Source organism: Oncorhynchus masou, chromosome 32, assembly GCF_036934945.1.
Source record: "Oncorhynchus masou masou isolate Uvic2021 chromosome 32, UVic_Omas_1.1, whole genome shotgun sequence".
Taxonomy (NCBI): Eukaryota; Metazoa; Chordata; class Actinopteri; order Salmoniformes; family Salmonidae; genus Oncorhynchus; species Oncorhynchus masou.
In genome coordinates this window covers 24,554,870-24,582,869 of record NC_088243.1, presented here as the reverse complement: position 1 = coordinate 24,582,869, position 28,000 = coordinate 24,554,870, and the positions used below count along the sequence as shown (strand labels likewise).

At 43.6% G+C, this 28,000-nt stretch overlaps 1 protein-coding gene across 3 annotated transcripts; it reads right to left on the bottom strand.

Moving 5' to 3' along the window:
- Positions 1-1,472: 1,472 nt before the first annotated feature.
- Positions 1,473-28,000, bottom strand: LOC135525737 (sine oculis-binding protein homolog A-like). Of its 3 annotated transcripts, XM_064953542.1 has the most exons (9): positions 27,686-28,000; positions 22,094-22,165; positions 20,985-21,117; positions 19,549-19,761; positions 15,771-15,922; positions 15,221-15,244; positions 10,995-11,090; positions 4,885-6,931; positions 1,473-4,314 (listed from the first exon to the last, which is right to left on the bottom strand). In XM_064953542.1, the coding sequence occupies exons 1-8, from the start codon at positions 27,779-27,781 to the stop codon at positions 4,895-4,897; spliced, it is 2,823 nt and encodes a 940-aa protein (XP_064809614.1). In that variant the 5' UTR covers positions 27,782-28,000; the 3' UTR covers positions 1,473-4,314; positions 4,885-4,894. The 3 variants fall into 3 exon arrangements, with proteins under 3 accessions (XP_064809614.1, XP_064809613.1, XP_064809615.1); XM_064953541.1 differs by lacking the exon at positions 1,473-4,314 and having other exon boundaries at positions 4,745-6,931; XM_064953543.1 differs by lacking the exons at positions 1,473-4,314; positions 15,221-15,244 and having other exon boundaries at positions 4,745-6,931.

The window sequence follows — 28,000 nt, the reverse complement described above, 5'->3', positions numbered from 1 at the left end:
TCCCCAATTAAGGTGCCACCAACCTCCTGTGGTGGAGATCCATAAGGTCTATTAGCAGCTGCCCAGGCTAGCAGTAGACATACTGTATGGCTGTCCTTCGATGTCGATGATATTGCTCCCAGTAATTATAAGCCATTTGTGGTGTTGTTTTGATGTATTGATACCTACAGTAGAACTACATACTGTACCTTCAGTAGAGTACCAGTATGTTACTGTGGGTGCACCAGTCTCTCCTTTGTTCATTATGCTGTATCGGCTGGTGCAGACTTTTTGCTAATTGCCACCCCAAGTGTTCTGTGATGCGCAGAGAAGAATGAGACACAATGTGTCCAAATAATATTTGAGTGTTTTGCGCCATGGCAAGAGAAGGGGAAATAACCTGTGTGAGCGCGTGTCTGCAGTTTACATGAACGGATATTGACAAAGATGAAACAAGTTGGTGTGTGCCTCTATTTATTAGTCTCCATAAGCAATTCACTGAATAAAGCAAATACTGTTACAGAACAACATTATTATTTTCAAAGCAATCTTGGCAACAAGTTTTAGTAACAACTTCATAATAAAAAGACAAGGGTTATTTCCATTTCTTGCATTTTTTTTCACTTTAATTATAAAAGAAACAATTGACTCTTCACCAAGCATTGACATGTAAATAAAATGCCCAGTCCAAATAATGTAATTTTGTCAATTATAAATAATACTATAAAATTTACACAAGAAGGTTGAGAATTCACCATAAGATAAAATATAGAAGGGGTAGGGGGATGCGTGGGACAAGTAGCAGTTGTTGGTGCTGTAGGAAGAAGGGTCTTTTAGCAAAATGTGAGGGTTGGGTTTACAAGTCACAAAAAAAGTTGATCAGCTATACATCAACACAACAAAGTTGTTTTTTTTTTGTCTATTTTCTTTTGTACAAAGTAGGGAGTCTTTCTAGCGAGCATCATCGTATGCACTGTGGAGTAGTACACAGAGAGTTAAGGCAGCTTTTCTGTTCACGTTTGAAAAGTGACATGAAAAATGTCATGTTTTTGTTTTGTATTTCTACTCTTTCATAAAGATTTTGAATATGAAGTTGTCATTGCATATCTTAGGCTGTTGACCTAGCCTATTTAATTTCACTACATGGGTGCTGAATGTTCTCTTTTATTCTTAATCTCTCCGCCATAAAATAGGCAGATGACTTTAACCAAATACAATTGGCTTTCCACTTCATTCCTGTAAGCATTAGCAAGACTGATGATGCTGGCACTGGAGAGTTGAATTGTCTTTTCGGTCACAACAATGAAGGTGATATTACGGTGTGTGTGTGTTGTTGCCGTTGTGTTCTGGTGAGTAGGTCTATGCGTCAGGGCCACTCAAAGGTATGTGGAAGTGTGAGAAGGGGGCTCTGCTAAAAACAAAAAAAAAATGATCATGGTTGTATTTTCAGGCCCACTGTGTTGGCAGCAAAGAATATCTACCCTGACACCTAGTGGTAATTCAAAGCATTACATATGTTTATTCTTAACTGAGATGCACCCAGACAAAGACAGCAATGGTCAGATGATATCAATTCAACACGTGCATGCACACAGACCGGAAAACACATTTCTGCAATCAGACAGAAACCCGACCTGTTTCATTGTCTCAGTTTCAACTGTCTCCCACATCTGTCAAGAACCGTAGACACTACACGTTTCCAGTTTCAAGGCTATATTTGTCGAAGTATCTCTGGTTCACATTACATATGGTGGTGAAAGTGAATGAAGAAATGGAAATGATTCCTCTGAATTTCTGTTTCTTATGTGATCTCTGATTTTGGTTGGAATCATTGAGAATTAGTCTGTACAAAATTGAATTGTTTGAAAATTAATTGCTACTCTTGGAGTGTGCACTATAATGACTGCAAAGGCGAGGTGGCCGAGTCTGGAAATATAAGACACATTAAAAATATATATATATAAAAATAATAATAAGCGAGAGACTGAAATTCAAGGCAATGATTACTGTGACACAGAATCTCAGTCTTGGCAGAGGACAGGCAATGCCTAAATGCCTGACTATCAACACATGGCAGATTGTGTTGCAGTGCATACTCAGAGTCAACCGACTCTAATATGAACATTGGCAAACACTACTGTCATCAGGAAGGGAGTCAAGAGAGAGGAGTTAGAACAATACATGGATGGAAAGAGAATGAATATCAAAACTTCATTTTAGTTAGTGTATGTGCATGTGAAAGAGAGAGTACATCATAGAGCGTGGTGAGTTGTTGCTTTTGACACCTCTGTCTGTCTGTCTGTCTGTCTGTCTGTGTGTGTGTGTGTGTAAATGCACGCATGTGTGTGTGTGTGTGTAACTCTCCTATTTCTGTAATAAAACATGCAACCCATAGCTCTGGAGTGTGTGTGACATGACATTTCCCATTGGTGTTCAGTGGAAGAGAAAAAAGGTTCAGACTCAAAGGGAAATGGAGAGATGGAAAAAGAAGTTGGCAAGAAGGTGGAGGTTTTGGCAGGAAAGATTGCACATGAAAATCGAAAAAGCTAATTTGATGTTGAAAGAAGTCTATGGGGGAGAAATCGTTTAATCTTTGCACCAAAAGATTTGAAGACATACTAGATATACAAGATAATTGAGCAAACAATTCCTCCATGAAGCCATAGCAAACGTAATGACACCAAAACATAGTAAATAAATAGATGGCAAAAATGTTAGTGTCTACCGGCAGCATAAACTCTGATGAAGCAAAATAAACTGACAAAATGTTATAATCCAGACAGATTAACACTGGGAAATTACAAAATGTAGAACAGGATGAAGGACAGGGAAGTGAGATGATTCCCCATATCATAGTAAAAGTCCAGGCCGCATCACATCCGGCTGTGATTGGGAGTCCCATAGGGCAACGCACAATTGGCCCAACGTCATCCAGGTTTTGCCGGGGTAGGCCGTTATTGTAAATAAGAATTTGTTCTTAACTGGCTTGCCTAGTTAAATAAAATATTAAATAACTGTTAAAACCATTTTTTTTTAGACTGTAAATATGACTATCTATGACAACATGTGTGACTGATTAAAGAATTTTTACATTTTTTTCAGTAGTTTGGCTTGACAAATAGTTTGGACCATTGTTTACAGAAAATTATCCAAGAATGACAAGCAAATTTGATTGTAAGAGAGTCAACATCACTTGTCAATGGTAAATCCTAGTGCAGCATTACAACCCTGAACACTAGTGATGAAGCAATGCTAATGGGTGTGGTCTCAACTCCTGATTGACGCAATCCCTTAGCGGTGTGATGAGCAGCAGTCCTGTTTTTGCTTCCATGATGGAAGTCACTCCATTACCATAATATCAGAGATGTGGCTGAAGATACAGTACATCATTATCATCAATAGCATTAGGATGTGAAAAATGTAAATATATAAATTATGATAAGAATTAGAATTAGAATTACACATCTGATTCGGTCTGACCAGGGGCTTGCAGAGATGCAAAATGGCCTTTCACGATGGCAGAGATTGCACATAGTCCACAGTTGCCCACCATCATTTGCTGGTGAGATCGCTACCCTGTTGTCCACAAATCAGTGAGTGAGGATATACATGAAAATCCTTGTCTTTTATGACCATGAAACTCACTGAAGAGGAGCAGATCAAGTGCCAAGGTCTCCTTTTATTGTGGAGATATCCCCATTGCTCTACAAGAGAAAGGCTCTGTGGTGGCAGGGGGCCTTGGTATCTCCAGGGATGGAGAGCGCTACAGTCAGAACACAAGGATTTCACCGCTCCTCTTTTTCCTTCTTATTCCTGAACCAATGAGGCTCAGAAAATGTCTCCTTCTGATTGTTACCTTCCATCATGAGATGTCTCTTTTTGGTTACCAGTTAAAAACAAAAGACCTGTTACTGTCAATGGTGGGATGGGGGTTGGAGGTTAGCATTTTGTACTGGTTGTGATCATGCAAATGGAGGTGGGGTGGGGTGACTTTAGCCTGAATTTCTTGCCACAAGAAAACTCCCCCTTTCACTGTGGGAACAGACTGGCTAAAATGCTACCTTAGGACTCTTCCAGTGAACATAAAACTGCTGGTAAACCTATTGGGTTAGCATTGTGGCTTCTCCAGTCGGATAGCAGAGATCTGACAGACCATTTGCTTTGGAAGGGAGACGGGCAGTGTGGGTGGTCTGAGTGGTCAAGATTAGGGTTACATGGCTGGTTGGCTGGGAGAGAGGTTCGTGGAGTGGAGGAGCGGATGGTTGAAGGCTAGTGTAGTCAACAGCTTCAAAAGCGTCCCTCATTCTGTTGGGGAAATACTGCCACCTTTCTGAGCTGAAATGTGAAACAAGAAAGAGGATCCAGAATTAGACATATTAGATCAGACGATGGGAATCCCCATTCTACAGGTCTATTTTTCAACCAGACGCATCTCTCGCTCAGATCCAGTTGATTTTACTGCTGCATGCTTGACTAAAATAGCATTAGCTTTTTATCAACCCTGACTTCAGAGTATATCTTCCCTGATGCTGGTACATTTCTGTCAGCACCCCTCAGATCAGGTCGAAAGCTACGGCGAGGGCAGTAGTGAGAGGGAAACTTTGCAATACATCTATGCAGACAAAAAAGGTCAGTTTATGCTTGATGAGGAAACTTTTATATATATTTAAAAACAATATGATCAAACATCTGTGCAATTATATACATCAACAAATGCTGCAAAGCAGCACAAACACTCTCCACATAGTTAAATCAGACATCTTAATGTTATGAAGACCTTTTTGTGTGACATTTACACAAAAAAGCTGTCATTTCCACACCACCTGTAATAGGGACAGGTACAAGGCAGGGATTATGAGAGGGGGACCTCTTTGGATCCTCAGTAGGGGGCTCCATGAGACCAACCTTTTCTGCCTCATTTGTTCTGATTGCGTATTCGCAGGCACCTCCTCTTTAACGGCGGCTCCAGCTCGGGGCTCCCTGCCACCAGAGGAGCGCTGATGCTATAGGACACAATGGCTGTCTTGTCGCTGGGCTTTGGCCCGGGCTGGATAACACAGCCAGCCTTGGGCAGCAGCAGTGCATAGGCATGGTCGTCATCATCGTCTAGATCCATAAGGTCGCAGAAAGCTTCTAGCTTGCCTTCATCAGTGCCCCGCTGTGCTGCCTCGTCACTCGGGCCTCTCTTACCTGGTTCCCACTCCGCCACTGCGCAGCTGTTCTCCTTCAGGGCATCCCGCTCCAGCTCGCAGTTGGCCGGTTCGCCACCTCCTCCTCTCCGACCAGGGTCAGGCTGAGGTGTGGGTAGCGTGCTCCTGCCGGGACTGTCTGTGGATTGACTGCTGCCGTTTACTATGACATGAAAGGGGGCAGCGAGGTTGCAGGGCTGGGTCTGTGTGGTGCCAGGGTGGTTTGTGAGCTGGGTGAGGTAGGAGTTTTCGTTTGGCTGGGGGGATGGTGATGTGGCCTGGCAACAAGATAGAGAGTTTGGCTTCAGAGAGACACTAATGGCCTCCCTGACCTCCTGGCTCATGTCCTCCAGGCTGCTGTCCCCCTTCCCAGATACATCAAGAGAGGATGGTCCAGAGGGTGGGGGGCTGGATGAGTCCCCTTCCGGCTCCACCTTCACCTGGACACTGGGCACCACCTGCTGGGTGACCTGCTGCAGCCGCGACCGCTGGCCCAGAGTCAGGTCGATCACTCCCTCGGAGAGGGAGGCTGCGGGGCCACCAGAGAGCGAGAGTCCCAAGGTGGTGGCACTCTCCGGACTCTCAGTCTTCACGGTCAGGTCCACCACACCAATCCTACTTCTCTCAGAGCCAAAGCGGTCCAGAGTATAGCCAGAAAAGCCCAAGGAGTGCACCCCAGAACTGGAGGGCCCCAACTTCAGTTCCCCTCTGGAGGAACCAGAGTAGAAAGGCTTGGGCTCCGTCAGATCAGTGTTCTCCCCCGACGCACTCGGAATGGGGTCGTTGTTGCTGCTGGGGTTGTCCTTGGAGGTCTTGGGGTTGAAGGGGAAGGGTATGGGTATAGGGATGGGCACTGGCAGGGGTACAATGACAGGGTAAGGGACCAGCAGGGTTGGTGGGGGCACCAGGGGGGCAAGGGAAGGTATACCGAAGTTCATCATGTGCGGCATATGCATGGGCCCGTTTGGCATCATGTTGGAGGTGAAAGGAAAACCAGGTATGTGTAGGCCTGGATAGGGTGGCATCATCCCTGGAGGGTTCCCTCCAAGGTTAGGGTTGTTGGAGGGGTGGTGGTGGGGTGAGAACTGGGGCCTGTGCATAGGGCTGGATGGTGGAGCCAGGGTTCTGGGTGGTGGGGGTGGTGGCCCGATGCCAGGGATCATTGGGTTGGACAGAGGGCTGTTGGGGCCTGGGCGGTGGGGAGGTGGGCGGAGGAACGAAGGGCGCATCTGCTGCATCATCTGATGCTCCATGAAGAAGGGCAGGGGCACGGGCCCCCGGGGCGTCATCACCATGGGGGGGCTGCCCGAGGGGACTCCCATGGGAGGGTGCAGAGAGGGGTGTGGGGGAGGGGGTAAGGTGGGACTCTCGTGGGGTCTGGGTGTGGAGTTTTTGGCGGACGAGAAAGAAGGAGAGCAGACGGTGCCTGTCTCAGAGGGAGAGGCAGCGGTGGAGCTGGAGGGGACTGGCACAGAGGGGTTTGCCCCAGGAGAAGGGGCTTTGCGACGTAAGTCACCCAAAGGTGTGCCCCAGGAATCGGGTGTTAAAAGCTGCAACCCAGTGCTGCTCTCTGACTTGCCCTCCACAGGGCCGTGTCCTGGGTTACACAGGCCCCCTGGCAGCGCCGCCTGAGTCTCTTTGTAGAAGATGTCCATCTTGTACTGGTTCAGGCATTTGGCACTGCAGAACTGCAACCTCCGTTCACCGGCACCAAAGTCCAGGTACTCCTTGGTGTGGCGGATGTGTTTGCACCAGTCACACACCTGTAACACACAAAAAAACACAAGACCAAATACATCATCAGGTACAATGCACTACAGACACCACACATAAGTCGTTAAAAAGTCAGAAACATTATACACTGAGTGTACAAAACATTAGGAACACCTGCTCTTTCCATGACAGACTGACCAGGTGGCTCTAGGTGAAATTTATGATTCCTTATTGATGTCACTTGTTAAATAAACTTCAATCAGTGTAGATGAAGGGAAGGAGAAAGATTAACAAGGGAATTTTTAAGCCTTGAGACAATTGAGACATGCATTGCGTAATTGTGCCATTCAGATGGTGAATGGGCAAGACAAAAGATTTAAGTGCCTTTAAACAGGGTATGGTAATTTCTACAGGCGCACAGGTTTGAGTGTGTCAAGAGCTGCAACGCTGCTGGGTTTTCACGCTCAACAGTTTCCTGTGTGTACTGTATCAAGAATGGTCCACCACCATCTAATCAAAATTTAGCCAAATTCGACACAACTGTGGGACGCATTGGAGTCAACATGGGCCAGCATCCCTGTGGAACACCTTACAACACCTTGTAGAGTCCATCCCAGACTAATTGAGGCTGTTCTGAGGGTAAAAGGGGGGTGGAGCTCAATATTAGAAAGGTGTTTGCCCTTTTGCCATGTTGTCACTCTATAACAGGGATGGGCAACTAGTGGCCAGTGGGCTCATGCCCCCTTTTGTAGGTCCATGGACCAATTAGATTAAATTAAAATTCAATACAAAATTGGGGGGGGGGCATTGATCATCAGTTATCATATTAAAATTTGTAAACATTTGCCTCCACCCTATGTCAAAATGTGTAGATTTGCTTTAAAAAAAACAACAATTTAAACCTTCGCTGTCATGAGGGGGGATCAATTAAATGTTTTGCTCGTAAGGTGAGGGGGTATGGATACGCAGAGTTCAGTTTTGGATCGTAATGAAATTACTTGGTCAAATTCTGTTTCGTTACACCAAGTAAATAAAAGTCCATCTGCACTGCACCTGTGCATGTTTGTATCCTCGTTAGGAAAACCCATCTGTATCTTTGTGCAAACCCTTCTATATTTTTGTGCAAACCCATCTATATTTTTCTTCCACTGCATAACGCTGCATACTCTACCCAAAACCCCCAAAATATGATTGAGTGTGTGTGTGTGAGTGAGACAGAGATTTTCATAGCAACTTCATACTGCTATGACCCTTGCGGTGCAAATACTGTCCTACACATGGTAACACCTTGATAAATACAACCTGAGGAAAATCCAGCTTTAAACTGGCTTAAGTGAGTGCAAATCTGGATGGGTGTACGTAAAGCTTTTAAAAGGACAACACTTTCTCCAGACATGTAATTCCCATTTGCACTTGCCATGGGGTTGTCACCTCTTAAACCTCCTCCATAAGGAGGAACCACTCAGATACATTTAGCCACTGAGCCGCGTGCGACAGTGGCCACAGGCACAGCACATACCAGCCTCAAGTAAAAGGTTTTCCCCAAGGTATGATCATGAGTGGGGGGTAAGTGATTGTGGTGGGTGAGATGGACAGACTGAGATGGACAGACTGAGACAGTGAACAAGCTGCCAGTAGGGGGCACAGAAGAGAGACTGACAGCTGGGCGGAGTTCTACATGTTCAGTTGGCTGCTGAGCACCGCCTAGGAAGGTGCTATAATGCGTCGCTATTCACTACGGATGTGCAACTTTAGTATGAGTGTTTGGTATATTTTCATTACATAAAAAAGCCTATTTGATTCATGAATTGACAGCATTAAAATGAAATGGGATCCTCCAACCCTACCGCGGGGCCATTACACACATTGGGCAGTGCAGGGGAGCAACCTAGCACAACTTTTCAATACTCTGTGGGATGTCAGGATATTTGTTATTGGCTGCAAACATTTCCAAAATGCTCAAAAACACTGAACGTCCAATCATCACGTGGCCGTTCTCATTAGAGTACCTGAAATAATGAACGTGACCCTAGTGAGTGGAAGGCAATGGGTGGGCCAGGGAGATGGGGCACACAACTCACTCTGCCAGCTCAGAGGGACGTGGCAGCGACTCACTGGAGATAATTAAGGCATTAATCAGCTGTCAGACCCCTCAACGACGTCCATCCATCACACACACCCTAATCCCCTTTGCTGAATGCTAATACGTTGTGGGATGCTACTGGAAGACGACTATGATCCTACGCATTCAATCCTTCAGAGATTCACGTATATGCCTGCTGCACTTGAGTCACATGTTGATTAGAACACGCACACAAGCACGCAGACACACGCACGTCATGACAACTTCAGACTTGGAATGGTCATGAAATCTACCCAAAATCAACATCAGCTTTGGAAACCCCCATCATTTGGCTTTCACAGTAACGTGGCACTCGTGTGTCATCCTCCGCTGAACCCTGGCCTGTTTCATTGATTTGTTCTTCATTTGTCACTCTAGTAGTTTAAGACATACTGACATACCGACTCAGATCTCTGTTGATAGGATGCCCTGATTCATTCACTCTCCTCTTTTATCTCTCTTTTCCATGGACAAATCAGTCAATAACAATCTTGTCCATAATGGAATTTGAATGTTAAACAGAGATCTCCTCCATCAGCAGATGTCAGTCAAACGGCCACTGTGGGAGAGGCTGTCATGATGTAGACATGACGATCAGACCATCTCTGCAATGCTCTGTTATAGTGGCCAGCATTACAGGGTTAATGTTTCATGTACTGTGTTGGTACTGTTACAGGTGAGTGATCCATAGTCACCTTTCAGCGAGCGTTGATATCTGTAGTCTTCTTTTTAAAACTGTCGATTCGATCCCACTGGAACGCAATGAGCCACAGCAAAATAAAAGTCTGAAAAGTGCTCTGAGAGTTGGGTTCAATGATTGTAAAGCCCGGATATTTTAAATTAGAAGTGTTGAAATTTTCCTGGGCTAAAAAAGAAGACAGATGGAGAGCACTTAACGAGTTTCTGCACCGTGGGTGAAATTTCACTGTGCATTACCCTGATGGAGTTATTTCTCTCTCTCTCTCTCTCTCCCTCTACCGCACACAGATGTTTGCAGTTGAATATAATTATGGTCATTTATTTCAACCGTGGCCATCGTAATAGCGGTCGCTCCGGCTCCGTTTAACCATTTGCATTGCTGTAGGCATTTACCTACCTACCTACCAAGTACAAACGGGCATCATGGGGCCATTTATTCCTGGATTATCTTTCAAGGACCTGTTACACGATTTCACAGTCTTGTTTCTAGTGCTCTTGAACTGGAATTTACAATTATTAATAATATGGTATGATTAATTAAAGAGTAATTAATAGATCATTATTATGTTGTAATCACTTTGACATGACATTGTTTAAAGTACTTGTAATACTGATTTCTCATTTGTCTAATGAATTTAGTTTTGAAAATCCACCCATCTTGCAAACCGTCTGGTGAAACACTAAGCAAACTGATCAGCAAGGGAACAGAGTGTGATACTGTGTGTGTTAGTACGCATTGGAGGAACAATATCTGATGGGAGGACAGTATTATTCTGGACAGTATATTATGGGGGAACAATTTTGATCATGATGAGCTTATGAAGCCTGCAAAAAAAAGCATGAGTCTATTCCATCACAAATCACCCAAATTAATGAATTGAACCAGATACAATTCAAATATAAAATGGCCATTATTGTAGAGCTAATATTTACATGCGAATCGTATGTCCAATTCAGTTACTGGATTGAAATGTATGGATGTCACCAAGCCCAAAATGGTAATGATCAAATTGGCAGAAAATTCCCTAAAATTTTCTTTGGAGTGAACATAACATCTGAATCTAACACAGTGCAGAATGAAAATGAGAAAATAAAACTATTTGAATGAAAAAAAGTATGTTATTCACATTAAATCAATAATTTAAAAAAATTGACTTAACAGCACATTCTCTAAAAACAAACATCTCTACATTATTCAACACATCAAACAGTCATGAATATCAAAATATGCCATTACATTTCTACAGTTAGCCATCAAAAACTATCTTGTTGTTAAATGTTTTAGTCCTTACAAGCACATCGCTGTTTGTTTTGAAGACAAGCCTGGGCGTATCCTTAGAATAGCTGTGCTGGGGTAATTTCTCACCATGGCCGTCTTCGTCTCTCGCCTGAGGGGAGAAATAACGGCCTCTTTTTACGAACTGACAAAATAAACAGGTGGACAGAAAAGAAAAGAAAACAACATCAAACGTATGAATGGAAAGACACCGACAAAGGTGAAAAGGTGAGCATGCTTTGTGTTGCGGAATCATAAGCAAGTTCTCATTATCATAAATGAAAGCCATGTGGAAAAGTGTGTGTGTGTGTGTGTGTGACTATGGTTAAATGTTCACATTGACAGCAGAAGAGATGTTATATTGGCCTTATCATTATGAACTGTGAAAGAGGGGAATTCTAATCTAATGTAACCAGGGAGGCTGGTTAAAAGGCTAGATTAATCAGATTTAAAGACTTCCATGGAGAAACAATTATTTAACAATGTCACAAAAATCAAGGTTAAAGGAAACAGGATAAGGGATTTAAAATCCACCAGCATTATTTCGGCACCGTGTAGATACACATTGATAATAATTTAAATGTACCCCCCCCCCCCCCACACACACACACACACACACACACACACACACACACACACACACACACACGCACCCACACACACACCATTGTGTCATTACCCAGTCTCCATTTTGTGCTGTGACCCTCTGGCCCTGTGCCAATTCATTTACATATAGTGCTAATGAGGTGCTGGCACAGTGGATGAGGCATGAGGGTTACACACACACAAACAGAGAGAGTGAGACAGCGAGGGAGAGAGAGACAGCGAGGGAGGGAGAGAGAGAGACAGCAAGGGAGAGAGAGTGAGAGACAACAAGGGAGAGAGAGTGAGAGACAGCAAGGGAGAGAGAAATTACCCAGCATGAAAGTTCAGTCATACAATGGGGACACCATTACTGTGAATCAGGCCCACCACTGTTGTATGAAGAGACTGAGAGCATGAAGGAAAACAGACTACCTGGAGACAAACACAGACACGGGCTAAGAAAGTATCTACCCGCCATGGGTTAAAAATGAGTCCTCCGGAGATCTCAATCCACCTTTTGAAACAACTTCCCATCCAAAAAATCCCCCAAAAAATTCTAACCATCAGTTACTGTTGCAGGGATTATGGGAGATGTCCCACTCTCCACTTTCAAAAGTTACTCTTCCTCAAATTACTTCTTGGCTATTAGACATTTACTTTACGCAAATATTACCACAGTTGGTTCCTCTGAAATATTCAGTGACGTCTTATTGATGACCACACCATGTCAGCTAAATACAGCCGCAGTCCGGCTGAATGGTCTGGTGTAAACATGGCATCACAGTTCCACGCCACTGGTATGTGTGCTCACTGGTGACTCCAATGCCCAGAAGGAGTGGTACAACAGCTGTCACTGTGAAAAGCTCCATCTGGGCATCTGTGCCTGCCCAGGTGTGTGTGTGTGCGTTTCACCTGCCAAGAGGTGTTTTAGAAAAGATACTGACGGGTATACCCTCACAATTGTACACACACATACCCACAACAAGAAACAGACATTCACGGAGATGTCCCATTGCACAAATCCTCACACACATCTAACACAAATGGAACATTTTTCACCCACCTGGGACAACACACATCTTTGGGCCAGCCCCCTCCTTTTGTCCTCTCATTAGATTACCCAGCTAACCGGAAATGTTCCTTGAACATTCTCTTCTTGTTCCCATTTGGTTGTGGGATAACAAGCTTGTTTACGATAGTCAAGTAACTTATGTACTGTAATGCCATTCCAAAAGGGGTCTTCATATCATAGTACAATGTTCATCGGAAGTCAGTGTTTATTAAGCTGGCTAACAGATAAATAATGAAAATTGCTGATTGTTCCGTCCAAGCCACGATTTGTAAGGATCATCCACCTTTACTCTAGCTGGGCTAGTTAGACTTTCAGAAGGAGAAAGAGCATGACATGATCAACTCAGTGTAATGCAAGTTCAAGCTCCAGTTTCTTTCTAGAAAAACTCCTCTCAAAGTTCCCCTTTCCCTTTTTTTGTATTAAATCACTGTCAGCTATGAAATAATCCCCTCCCTCACTAGGATCTCCTGCTGCGACAAGGGGGCCTAGACTGAGTCACAATGCTGACAGTTTACACACACACACCTCTATTATCCAGTGTGTCTTCTTTGACACTGGATCCAGAAGCTCAAATAAATTGCAGAGTGTGTCAGAGCAGTGCAGGCAACCGCTAGCTGGTGTGTAAAGATTTGTGTCTGTTTGAAGTGATGTGACAATACTGTGGTGACGTAAAGAAGCACTCTGCCCCCTCTTGCCTGGAGGGACCTCAGAGAGAAAGACACAAAGTCTCTGGAGGTGTATGGAAAGATTCCTGAGCCATGAAAAAAAGAGGCGTATTGCAGCGGAAATGAGATGTAAATGACAAGCTAGGGTCTCTTCACTTGGACTTTACCCTCCCTCTCTAGTGCTTTTACATGATGTGTGTGTGTGTGTGTGTGTGTGTGTGTGTGTGTGTGTGTGTAAAACATTTTTCACAACATCAGTTTTATTATTCTGTATTCTTGAACTTCTATGTGAAATAAACCAGACTAGTCATTAGCTGAGCTCAAAACTGGATCAAAACTCTTCTACCCCAAGCCACCCTATCATATGTCTAAATGTTGGTATTATTCCTGGTGCACTGGATGGATGGTGTTGTGCAGTGGCAATGGTAGAAACTGAATCCTCCCCACCCGCTCGCCATAAGAGGAGATTGGGTTACGCGGACGAGGCAGCTGTAGATATTTAGCGAAACTCAATGCGTCTCCACTGCCCACCCCTTTGCCATCCTACTGTCCTAGCTCCCCTTTCAGACACACACAGACACAAGACACTTTGCCATCCTACTGTCCTAGCTCCCCTTTCAGACACACACAGACACAAGACACTTTGCCATCCTACTGTCCTAGCTCCCCTTTCAGACACACACAGACACAAGACACTTTGCCATCCTACTGTCCTAGCTCCCCTTTCAGACACACACAGACACAAGACACTTTGCCATCCTACTGTCCTAGCTCCCCTTTCAGACACACTCAGACACAAGACACTTTGCCATCCTACTGTCCTAGCTCCCCTTTCAGACACACACAGACACAAGACACTTTGCCATCCTACTGTCCTTGCTCCCCTTTCAGACACACACAGACACAAGACACTTTGCCATCCTACTGTCCTAGCTCCCCTTTCAGACACACACAGACCCAAGACACTTTGCCATCCTACTGTCCTTGCTCCCCTTTCAGACACACACAGACACAAGACACTTTGCCATCCTACTGTCCTTGCTCCCCTTTCAGACACACACAGACACAAGACACTTTGCCATCCTACTGTCCTAGCTCCCCTTTCAGACACACACAGACACAAGACACTTTGTCATCCTACTGTCCTAGCTCCCCTTTCAGACACACACAGACACAAGACACTTTGCCATCCTACTGTCCTTGCTCCCCTTTCAGACACACACAGACACAAGACACTTTGTCATCCTACTGTCCTAGCTCCCCTTTCAGACACACACAGACACAAGACACTTTGCCATCCTACTGTCCTTGCTCCCCTTTCAGACACACACAGACACAAGACACATTTTCAGCCATGCAATTTTTTGTTGTTGGAAAAACTGGAGGGTTTGTTGTTGTGGCCAACCTTGTGGGTGCATGAAAAAGGAAACATGTGGATATCACTTACACAAATGGCCTGCATGAATGTGACAGTGTGAGACATAATATAGAATCTGCACCTCCTCAGCAGACAAGGACTTTCTGTGCTCGAGCCATGTCTGTTTTCCTAATGTGGGAATTCTTGACTTTGTTCCTTACTCACTGAAATACAATATCTCTTCTGTTGTGCTTTTGTTTATATATACATACATAAAGTAGTGAGTAAGGAACTTCGATTTTAGAGTGAACTCTCACTTTAAGACTAGCAATGCTTAGCAAACGTGTGAAGAAGCACAGCAGGCACAAGGCAACTCATGCTGTGAAAATAGATAGTTTGAATAGGAAAAAAATGGGTTCACGTATCTTGAAAACATTATCATACATATGTGTACTTCCATTTCAACAGCTAGTAGCATACAGAGCTATGCTAAGTGATTATGTTTGGGTGAAAAATGTCCTTTAGACAAACAAGGGAAAAGAATAAAGACATATCATACTTACCCTGTAATTCCTTAAATATCCAAGCTTAGGTATAAGAAAGAAAGCAGAATGTTTAACTTCAGGAATCAGGACAAACACTATTTAACTTAATGACTGTCTGTCTTTGGAAAGACAATATATACTGATCATTGGAACCAATGCATGTTTGAAGGTAAACTGATCTGCATAGGCCATGAGGGTTTAAATGACTGAAACTGTGTTTCTGGATATCCAATGATGAAACCACAGGCCAAGGCTGGATATTGGTTTCATGTTAATCTACTACAATGAGTACTCAGAAGCGAAAGGTCAAGAACTCAGGAGTGAAATATCCAAAGAACCTAAACTTGTGGGCACCTTACCCAGCCAACTACTGTACAAAGCTGAAAGTTGGTCACTACAATTCCTAAGGTTTGACAAGTGTCTTACAGTGTCTTAATCTGAGATATCAGGAAGAGTGGATGTAGGGAGGAAGTGATGTATGTCGGTACACATGTATTTATCACATGATCTTGTGTGCACTTTCATAATTGGTTAAGTAATAAGGCAGGAGTGTTGAGAAGGAGCTTACCTTGTTTCTCTTGAAGTAGGCTCTGCGGCAGGCGGCAAAGCACTTCTCACTGCAGAAGCTCTTTAGCTCAGTGCCCATGTTGAGGGAGTAGCGTTTGACGCCAATCTTCTGACACCATGCGCACATGATCTGGACGTTAGACACATCCTCGTCTGGGGGACCACAAACACATGATCTGGACGTTAGACACATCCTCGTCTGGGGGACCACAAACACATGATCTGGACGTTAGACACATCCTCATCTGGGGGACCACAAACACATGATCTGGACGTTAGACACATCCTCGTCCGGGGGACCACAAAACATGATCTGGACGTTAGACACATCCTCGTCTGGGGGACCACAAACACATGATCTGGACGTTAGACACATCCTCGTCTGGGGGACCACAAACACATGATCTGGACGTTAGACACATCCTCGTCTGGGGGACCACAAACACATGATCTGGACGTTAGACACATCCTCGTCTGGGGGACCACAAACACATGATCTGGACGTTAGACACATCCTTGTCTGGGGGACCACAAACACATGGTCTGGACGTTAGACACATCCTCGTCTGGGGGACCACAAACACATGATCTGGACGTTAGACACATCCTCGTCTGGGGGACCACAAACACATGATCTGGACGTTAGACACATCCTCGTCTGGGGGACCACAAACACATGATCTGGACGTTAGACACATCCTCGTCTGGGGGACCACAAACACATGATCTGGACGTTAGACACATCCTCGTCTGGGGGACCACAAACACATGATCTGGACGTTAGACATATCCTCGTCTGGGGGACCACAAACACATGGTCTGGACGTTAGACACATCCTCGTCTGGGGGACCACAAACACATGATCTGGACGTTAGACACATCCTCGTCTGGGGGACCACAAACACATGATCTGGACGTTAGACACATCCTCGTCTGGGGGACCACAAACACATGGTCTGGACGTTAGACACATCCTCGTCTGGGGGACCACAAACACATGGTCTGGACGTTAGACACATCCTCGTCTGGGGGACCACAAACACATGATCTGGACGTTAGACACATCCTCGTCTGGGGGACCACAAACACATGATCTGGACGTTAGACACATCCTCGTCTGGGGGACCACAAACACATGATCTGGACGTTAGACACATCCTCGTCTGGGGGACCACAAACACATGATCTGGACGTTAGACACATCCTCGTCTGGGGGACCACAAACACATGATCTGGACGTTAGACACATCCTCGTCTGGGGGACCACAAACACATGATCTGGACGTTAGACACATCCTCGTCTGGGGGACCACAAACACATGATCTGGACGTTAGACACATCCTCGTCTGGGGGACCACAAACACATGATCTGGACGTTAGACACATCCTCGTCTGGGGACCACAAACACATGATCTGGACGTTAGACACATCCTCGTCTGGGGGACCACAAACACATGATCTGGACGTTAGACACATCCTCGTCTGGGGGACCACAAACACATGATCTGGACGTTAGACACATCCTCGTCTGGGGACCACAAACACATGATCTGGACGTTAGACACATCCTCGTCTGGGGGACCACAAACACATGATCTGGACGTTAGACACATCCTCGTCTGGGGACCACAAACACATGGTCTGGACGTTAGACACATCCTCGTCTGGGGGACCACAAACACATGATCTGGACGTTAGACACATCCTCGTCTGGGGGACCACAAACACATGATCTGGACGTTAGACACATCCTCGTCTGGGGGACCACAAACACATGATCTGGACGTTAGACACATCCTCGTCTGGGGGACCACAAACACATGATCTGGACGTTAGACACATCCTCGTCTGGGGGACCACAAACACATGATCTGGACGTTAGACACATCCTCGTCTGGGGGACCACAAACACATGATCTGGACGTTAGACACATCCTCGTCTGGGGGACCACAAACACATGATCTGGACGTTAGACACATCCTCGTCTGGGGGACCACAAACACATGATCTGGAACACCCCAGACAAATTTGCTGGAACTGGGACAAAGCATAATGATAGTCCAACCGTTGGCCCCCACCCCATAAACTCTGCCTCCTCCCCCATTCCCCCCCCAACAATCTGACAGCCACCTGTCAAATCTCATCATGTGAATGATCCCACCAACAATGCATCCTGACCGTATTCCCCTTCCAGGCAAAATAGGACAGTGCTTCTTACCCCAAGGGGTTTTTGCTGCAGTCATGAAGGCAGTACGAGACATTCTAACCAGACAGAGATACCCGAAAGCATGTCTGTGGACAGAAACTGGTTGCCGATTTGACGAAAATGTTTTAGTTGAAGTTTACCTAATTAAATTGCAGAGGGCTTCATTGGAAATTCATTAGAAAATGGAAACTAAACACTATTCAGCCCTCCATGACATCAAATGGGTCTGTCATCTTAAACAACGGCTGCTGGGTAATTGCCATTGGTTTTTAGCCGCTTACTGTAGTACTATGTGGAGAGAGTTCTTCCTGTGAGACTTCCAATAACTTACAATTATCACATTATGACTATGTGTGTGCAAAGGTGAAAAACAATGTGGCCATTAGTGTTTCACCTTCGCTCACCCTTTTATCACACTGTGTTGGATACTGGAAAGGCTTTTTCCCTCTTGTTAAGCTTAATGGATCTATAGTACAAATCCTTTTCAAAGTAAAGACTAATTATCAATTAAGGGGAATAGCTCCCAGGAGGCCCAAAGTTAGCACCATGGCCACAGCATGCATATTATATGCTCCTGCTGCATGGTTCATCTTTTCCAGTGAAAAAAATAGATTTTTTCCTTTCAAGCAAATATTCCTAGGGAAGATCATTTTAGAAAATCTATGTTAAAAAGTCCAATCGCAACCTTGCAGTATTGAAATAAAATGTATGGCAACAACACACAAGTTGAAGTGTTCATTTGGAAGTATCTCATTATTTCATACAAAAAGGTCACTTGAGGTGGTTTGTTTGCATTCAGATTTTTCTGGCCTTTTTCTCATCTCTCGTTATGCGTTCTCTCAAACAGCTCACGTCTGCTGGGAGAGAGCCTGGTACTGTAATTATGCAGCGCCCATATTAAATACCTCCATCATCCAGTGTACCTGCACCTCAAAGGCCCCTCTGTTGCTCTAGCAGGTCATATGAATAATTCAAAAGGGGTGCAAGTCGGGTGTTGAGCTGTTAAAAAGGGACTATACCATCTGTTTTTCCCGCTGTGCATTGCGAGGTTGTGCAAAGCTGTGGGTACTCCTCTAGAGTGATGCCAAGTCACTCTCCTCTCCCTATGCAGGCTGATGAGCCTCTGGAGTCTCACGGCACACTTGTGGTTCAATGAAGCCCTCTGTCTGGCCAGCAGGCCATGTATATTTCCACTGAGAGTTGACTGGGTGATACTGACACTTAAACAGCTGGAGGAGGGGAAGCAGGTTTGTGTGTGCAAGTCTTTATGGAACGTGGGCCCTCATCAGGTGATTGTAAAACTGACCAAGGATTTGAGCACTGAAATGGAAGTGATTTGTTAAATTTGTATAACACCGTTTTGTATATTTTGTACCAGATTGTTGGTTACATTCAATTGGTCCTTAAAGTGCAAGCTTAAACACATGTCTTATTGTTAGGTGTGTGTGTGTGTGTGTGTGTGTGTGTGTGTGTGTGTGTGTGTGTGTGTGTGTGTGTGTGTGTGTGTGTGTGTGTGTGTGTGTGTGTGTGTGTGTGTGTGTGTGTGTGTGTGTGTGTGTGGTGTTTTACCTGCTGGTGGCTTGATCATGGAGGGTGGGATCAGTGGGACTATGATCGGCATGTTCCCATGCTCCCTGGTGCTGGGTGTGGAGGTGGATGGGGTGGTGGAGGACTCTGTCACTCCATTCCTTGATGTTGATGTAGAGTGGGAGCTATTGACTTGGTTTGGGGAGACATCACTGTTCTCCCCCGATCCTCCTGGGATTTTTGGCAGAGAGTTTTCTGAGGGAGACAAAAGTCAGTGCGTTGGTCTTTCTTGACTTATTGTATGTAAAGCAATGTAAATGGACATCATTGTTCACTCCAGCAGTACAGCTCTGGAAGATCTGCGGAATAGTTTGTTTCAAACTGTAAACATTGTTTTGGTGTGTACATGAATGCAAACAAATATGCTTTTAACGCAAGATGGGTATCCTTTTTGTTACCCTGGAAACCAGGTTAGCAGCTTTGACTGGATAAGGCCCTATGTTTGTTCCATTACTGACGTGAATCTCTCAAATTTTATCCAGCATTACAATCAGGAGTCACCATGTAGAGATTCCAGAAACACCTGTCTAATCATCAATAGAAAAGCAAAGTGCAGTTTCCTGCTGAAAACAACTACACCATAATGACTGGATGAAACATCTAGAACAAGTTTTAATCTGGATAGCCTGACTGAATTGCCTCATCAATCCTGGTGAACTACTGCCAACCCACTGGAACAAACTGGTTGAATCTGTCACGCCCTGGCCATAGAGAGGCTTTTATTCTCTATTTTGGGTAGACCAGGGTGTGACTAGGGTGGGCATTCTATTTTCTTTATTTCTATGTTTTCTGTTTCTATGTTTTGGCCAGGTATGGTTCCCAATCAGGGACAGCTGTCTATTGTTGTTTCTGATTTGGAATCATACTTAGATAGCCTTTTTGCCTTTGTATTTTGTGGGTAGTTATCTTTGTTAGTGGCACTATAGCCCTAGTAAGCTTCAAGGTAATTTCTTTGTTTCTTGTTTTTTTGGCGACATTTACATAATAAAGGAAAATGTACGCTCACCACGCTGCACCTTGGTCCGGTCATTTCCACCATGACGCCCGTGACAGAATCAATGTTTCCATGTCATTTCAACAAAAACATGTATGTGATGACAACGTGGAAAGCTTGGATTTGCAAAAAGTAATCTGCGTAAGGGAATTTCTGATTTTTTTTCATTCAACTTTCACCTAAATCCAATGACATTTCACGATGGATTCACGTACGTTGACAACTCAACCAAATGCAAATCAAAACTAGACCTTGAAATGATATCTTTGCCCAGTGGGAAGTTGCAGCAGTATCTTCCTCAGCCTTTTCATCACAACATCACTTGTATTACCACTTGTGAAACTTTCTTTTTTTTGGCCTCTTCAAAGAATCAACAACTGCAATGTCCAGATAATAACATATTTATCTCCATGGTTATGCTCACCTTTCAGGACAGAGATGTGTTGTACCTCTCCATCTGGGTAGTTCCGTATGTCGATGTTGTCCTGGTCTCTCAGGTCTACCTTGTCATAGCCGTACCAGCCCAGCAGCTCGTTCATAGTGTTCTCTGCAAAACTCTGCAGGACAAGAGACACCATATTGGCCATTAGGATTAACAAGCATGAACCCTGTATCACTATTACGTCACAGTGTTATGAGGGGGGCAATAAGGGATAAAAGGGTTTGGTAGCATATGATTATATGAAGATGCCCCCAAAACACACAAAGGAAATGCATATTATATGTTTGCTATATGAAACCAAGCTGCATGTTTTTTTTTAAATGGGTCTGCCCAATTTCCTGAACCATAATGCAATAATGTGTAATATGTTCACAGCAGCAAAATATTCACTAGTGGCAGAACCCTTACCAGAGATATGTGCCCACGTATCAGGACAACTTGACAGTTGACTTATCCCAGACTGGTTTTTTATTCAAGGCCTCAGTGAATTATGTTTTTACCAGCACATAATCTAAGTTTTCTTTCATAGCTTCTTACAGTTCATTTCCAAAAGCAATCCACATGAGTTGCATGTAACTTTCCACAAATAGTCTATACTGATCACATTACAAAAATTCCACATTGTCTTATACAGAATTCCCAACCCATCAAACCAGGAGAACTACCACAGATGTATTTTTACTGCACTTCCACTGCAAATCTACACAAGCAGTAACATCCAACCAACCCCACCTCACCACCTTACATGTAAGGTGCAAAATAATGTTATTCTATTGAGACAAAACTATCAGCCTATCATTCATTAGACCTGAAAATCTCAGTAGCAGCAGAATCGTATGTAAGAGAGAGTTTGGTCATCTTTGCAGGTGCTACTGTATGTTCATTTTGTAATTCTAACAGTTCAATTAGCGATCTGTGTTTCAAATTCTCAAGATTATATGCTATTAGTGAACGTTAACGTGAAACATTAACATGGCTGCCATAGAATTATGTGATGTTATGTAAATGGAATAAATACAGATGTTTGGCTGAAATCTCTCTATATATGGCTCAGAGTAGCACTATTGTCTCGCACGGACAAAGGGGCTCACCATGGAGTAGGGTGGGTTGCCATGGAGATCACCCGCCATGCCTGCCCATGGGCGGGCCCGCTCAGCCCGAACCTGATGAGACATTAGTCATTTCATTACATTCTGGCATTGAACTGTCAATCAAATAATTCTCAATCGAGCATTTAATTGTCAATTACGGGTTGCCCTGTCAATACCATTGTATTGGGGAAGTAATTTCATTACATGAAAGCATAATCAACGTTAGTTATAACATCAGCTCTGAATCAAGAACTGCAGACATGGAATCAGAAGGCATGAGATACAAGCACAATTCAGAAACAGGAAAAAGGCAATCTTTAAGAAACACAAACACTAATATACTTATATCTTAAACCAAGACCAGACTGAAACAATACTAGGCTACCTGCTACACTGCTGTTCATGTACTGTATACCTCATTTATACAAAGTTTATAGTCACAACTATTGTCGAGGGTGGATTCTGCCGCACTGCTTCATTCAACAACTGCTGGGGTTTTGACATGTTACCGAAGAACATTGACTCAATCAGTAAGTGCTTGCTTGACTCAGATGTGACTGCATCCCATTACTCAAACAAAATGAAAAGGTGTGAAGCCAGCAACAGTCATCTGTCTCGATCTTCAAGAACGTTTGCCCTCGTCTTTGCTCCCTGTTCCCTCTGTCACCCTGCCACTTCCAGAAAGAGGGAGTGGTAAAGAGAGTGGAACCCAATCTGTATGGCAGGTCATGAAAGCAGCACACAGGTTTGACTCGGGGTGAGGTGGGAGGCAGCGCTATGGTGCTGTCTTGGAGCAGAGAGTCAACTGTCCACTGCAGATGTGCAAACTCTCTGGACTGGACTAAATCTCCTCTATGGTTATCCAATTTATAATTTATCAGGGTGTGTAGGATTTTGTTTCTTCTGCCCAAGACTAATACACCCGATTCAACAAATCATCAACAGAGATCAAATGTAACCAATGTATGAGAAATTTTTTCTAATATTATACAAAATACCATCATTCAAACCTAATATCAGCTCTGCAAAACACCAACTTGCTGCCACTGTTCAACCCTGGAACAGTCTCAACTTTAGCAGTTTAGAATAATCATATTATTTTGATAGATTAAATCAAAAGCAGTAGTTCCCTTATTTCCTTCAGATAGCAAGAGGTGCTGCTGGTAAGGGTGAGCAGGGGGAATCCGATACCTTGTGTGCAGAAACCAGAGTAGGTCACAGTACACCATGATAAAATTCCCTAATCCGCATGCCAAGTTTCCTTGAGTGGGCCCTCCTTCAGACTCTCCTGGCCCACACTTTTCCATTCCCTTGTTCATGCTCTCCTCTCTCTCCCACTGCTCCGCTTCCATTTCCTCTACCTTCCTTGACATCTGATCCTGTGCAGACGCTCAGGTTTCAGTTTTTACAGCTTAGGCAGCCTATTGCTGTATACATTCCTTTCTCCCCTGCTCTTAACCTCCACTATCCCCTATCCCACCAAGTACAGCCCCCCTCTCCTCGATTACTTACTGTGGCTTATTTTACCATGGTGCACATTAAAGCGGCACAAGATGAAGGAAACATTGTCAGACTGTTTGGTTTTTCTGAGGTATGATCTCTCACAAGGGCACATTGTGTGGTGGGTTTGTTTGACTGCTTTTTCGAACAGACAAGGGAGAAAATAAATAAATAAAAGTATCAAACGGTTTAAAGTAGCGAACAGGCCTTCAGTCTCTGGTTTAGGGAGAGCGTTATACTGTAGCATGTTTGGCAGAGAATGTTGAAGATAGTGGGTTTTGAGATAAATACTGTATCTTAATCTGAACATTAAACTAGGGCTACTTTGTCATCTGTATCCGCTAGTCTTATTGGTCTTTGTTCAAGCAGTAACAATTTTGTCACACTGACATAAATGGGATACCTACATAATAAATCAGTGTTCATCAAATCCATGAACACATTCAGGGCCAGATTTGATTTAGTACCAGGTGCAAAGTTTGAACCTTGTTTTTCTAGGGGGAAATTACTGCATCTCAGACAAATAAAGTCAATGATAATTGTGTGCCCATATGAGTCTTGTTTTAGAACAGTTTGTTGACACGACATCACATTCTATGGCCACAAACTGTTTAGGAACGCTACTAGTCTCTAATACCATTACCACCTCCTTAATAATCACTTATCTGGATAGGCTGATGTAGAACTTGAACTCACAGAAGTCATTGAAAGATATACATTGTGTTTAATATAGAAGAAAGCACCTGTATGCCTGGGTGTATACAGTTGAAGTCGGAAGTTTACATACACTTAGGTTGGAGTCATTAAAACTCGTTTTTCAACCTCTTTTCAAATTTCTTGTTAACAGTTTTGGCAAGTCGGTGGAGACATCTACTTTGTGCATACCACAAGTAATTTTTCCAACAGTTGTTTACAGACAGATTATTTCACTTATAATGCACTATATCACAACTCCAGTGGGTCAGAAGTTTACATACACTAAGTTGACAGTGCCTTTAAACAGCTTGGAAGATTCCAGAAAATCATGGCTTTAGAAGCTTCTGATAGGCTAATTGACATCATTTGAGTCAATTGGAGGTGTACCCGTGGATGTATATCAAGGCCGACCTTCAAACTAAGTGCCTCTTTGCTTGACATCATGGGAAAATCTAAAGAAATCAGCCAAGACCTCAGAAAAAAATTGTAGACCTCCACAAGTCTCGTTCATCCTCGGGAGAAATTTCCAAACGCCTCAAGGTACCACGTTCATCTGTACAAACAATAGTACGCAAGTATAAACACCACGGAACCATGCAGCCGTCATACATTTACCGCTCAGGAAGGAGGCGCGTTCTGTCTCCTAGAGATGAACCTACTTTGGTGCGAAAAGGTCAAATCAATCCCAGAACAAGAGAAAAGGACCTTGTGAAGATGCTGGAGGAAACAGGTACAAAAGTATCTATATCCACAGTAAAACGAGTCCTATATCGACATAACCTGAAAGGCCACTCAGCAAGGAAGAAGCCACCGCTCCAAAACTGCCAGAAAAAAAGCCAGACTACGGTTTGTACATGGAGACAAAGATTGTACTTTTTGGAGAAGTCTGATGAAAATAAATCCAAATGTTTGGCTGAAATGACCATCGTTATGTTTGGAGAAAAAAGGGGGAGGCTTGCAAGCCAAAGATCACCATCCCAACCGTGAAGCACGGGGGTGGCAGCATCATGTTGTGGGGGTGCTTTGCTGCAGGAGGGACAGGTGCACTTCACAAAATAGATAGCATCATGAGGAATTATGTGGATATATTGAAGCAACATCTCAAGACATCAGTCAGGAAGTTAAAGCTTGTTCGCAAATGGGTCTTTCAAATGGACAATGACTCCAAGCATACTTCCAAAGTTGTGGCAAAATAGCTTAAGGACAACAAAGTCAAGGTATTGGAGTGGCCATCACAAAGCCCTGACCTCACATCTATAGAAAATGTGTAGGCAGAACTGAAAAAGCATGTGCGAGCAAGGAAGCCTAAAAACCTGATTCTGTTACACCATCTCTGTCAGGAGGAATGGTCCAAAATTCACCCAACTTATTGTGGGAAGCTTGTGGAAGGCTACCTGAAATGTTTGATCCAAGTTATACAATTTAAAGGCAATGCTACCAAATACTAATTGAGTATATGTAAACTTCTGACCCACTTGGAATGTGATGAAAGAAATAAAAGCTGAAATAAATCTCTACTATTATTTCACATTCATAAAAATTGGGTGATCCTAACTGACCAAAGACAGGGAATTTTTACTAGGATTAAAAGTCAGGAATTGTGAAAAACTGAGTTTAAATGTATTTGGCTAAGGTGTATGTAAACATCCGACTTCAACTGTAGCAGCACCTCTGACTTTTGCTGTTGTCTTGCTGCCAACATATCTAAATTGGAGCTGTGTTCTTCAATGTTGAAGATGAATCATATTGGTTGTACAGGAGACATCCAGGATGCTCTACATATGGTGATAATTATAGATGTGTAACCTTCCACATTTTAAACTAAGCTCATTAACAAGGAGATGGAGCAGAAGATTTGGCAGCTTCAGAGAATGAAAATAATGATTGAGTCATTTTCCAGACAGTGCAGAAAACTTTTGTCTGTCTGTCTGACACATAATTTGATCGATGGAGACAACAAAACAAAAGTAGATACACAGAAAACCATTATGTGCTAGTCAAAATAATTCCCAATTCAAATGCTTTTTTGTCCGTAGTATAGCCTGTGTTCTTTCAATTTTAAATAACTGCTGTTTATCTTTATTTTGCACATGCAACTGCCTACAGATATGCCACTCATTTTTAACAAATGCAAATAAACCAATAAATAAATGGCATGCATTAGGGCTGAATGTAGCACAATGTGACCAATGTCCCGATGGGGCTATATTTGTCCCCTTTATGGGTCCCAATGCAACGATTAATAAAATGTTAAAATGCTCATATTTAGCATTCCTCAAGAGAAAAAAATGGTTTATTTGAAACCTAAGGCCAGTACACACCTCTTGGACGAGAAGAGACATGATGCACACGGTGTTAGGCTTTCCTGAACATATTTGTTCATAATTCCTCTGAATTAATACATCAAAATAAAAACCAAGCTCTAATAACAGGACCATATATGACTTTGCTCTGGTAGTTATTCTGTATTGGGAATTATTTTTCTCAACCCAGGCATATAATGTGTACAAACAGTGAACACATGACGAAACCCCGAGACAAAGCAGCGATATCGTTAGGTTCCCTGCATGCCATACCCTCTTTTCTCCGCAATTTATTCCAACACAGCTGGAAAATATATTTCTCTCTGCAAAATATTTATATTAATACATGACATGCATGGTTGTACCATCGGGTACGCCGTTACGCTTATACAGAACAGTACAACGCACGATAAACAATGGGCTCTTATCCGGCACCTGTAGACACATCTGGAGTACACGTTTCGGGTCGTCCACAGCAGGACAATACACATCGTTTGGCTTACGTTAAGAATTTGAATTAAGTTTATTTCCTTTCATATATCTAAACAGCCTCCCCATGCGATTTTATTTTAATTGCGTCGCCTACGGTCAGTGTTGTTTCAGCGGGAGCAGAGGTAGTAATAGTAGTAGTGGCACTGTTGACGCCTTGACTGATGCACTGGATTTTCCATTTAGTTTACTCCAATGGAATAATCTAAAGAAAACTCCACAAATTACAATAAATGGGGTCCTAATTATCGATAATATGTTTCCCCATTCATTAACAAAAAGTACATGTAGCCTACTGGTATGTGGAACAACAAAGACGGTGTAGCCTATAGGCTATAATGTATAACGCATGGCAAGAAAATCGACCGATTTGTATTCAAAATGCGGTGGACATGGGACTAGGTTATGAGTGGGTTTAAGTCAATGCCAAAAATTAATATGACAATTGAACTTGTTGGCTATTCATCCAACAAATTGCAGTTCAATTAATCAACATTTTTAAAGAGGATGCGCGCTTTACGCATCCACAGAAAATCACGCGCTTTAATGAGCGTTCTGTTTCCATGCGTAATCCTAGGCAAGTGGTCTAATATCGATCACTTACCTTCATTTCTTCGTTGATTTCCCTTTTCACGGGGTGAGCCGGTTTTCTGCTTCTTTTATTTTCGGGGGGTCTGCCCTCTTTTTCCATCTCTGCCATTGTTTATAGTAGCTCTGTCAATATTTGCGGTGGTGGATGGCTGGATAAGGCGGGGCTGATTTAAAGTTGCCTAACCGCGAATGTCAAGCTTGGGAACAGCCCGGGTGATGTTGATGATGCTGTTGAGGGCTCGCGATGCCCGGTAAAGTCAGCCATCTTCTGCCCCTATTTTTCCACGGTCTGTGCGCAAATTGGTGTGTGACTGCCTCTGAGTCAAAT

Excerpts from the sequence above, each read along its gene's own strand:
- LOC135525737 (XM_064953542.1), bottom strand. The coding sequence starts at position 27,781 with ATGGCAGAGATGGAAAAAGAGGGCAGACCCCCCGAAAATAAAAGAAGC. Across the intron at positions 15,923-19,548 it reads CATGATCAAGCCACCAGCAG|ACGAGGATGTGTCTAACGTC; the intron begins GTAAAACACCAC and ends GTGGTCCCCCAG. Across the intron at positions 6,932-10,994 it reads AAACAAACAGCGATGTGCTT|GTGTGTGACTGGTGCAAACA; the intron begins GTAAGGACTAAA and ends TGTGTGTTACAG.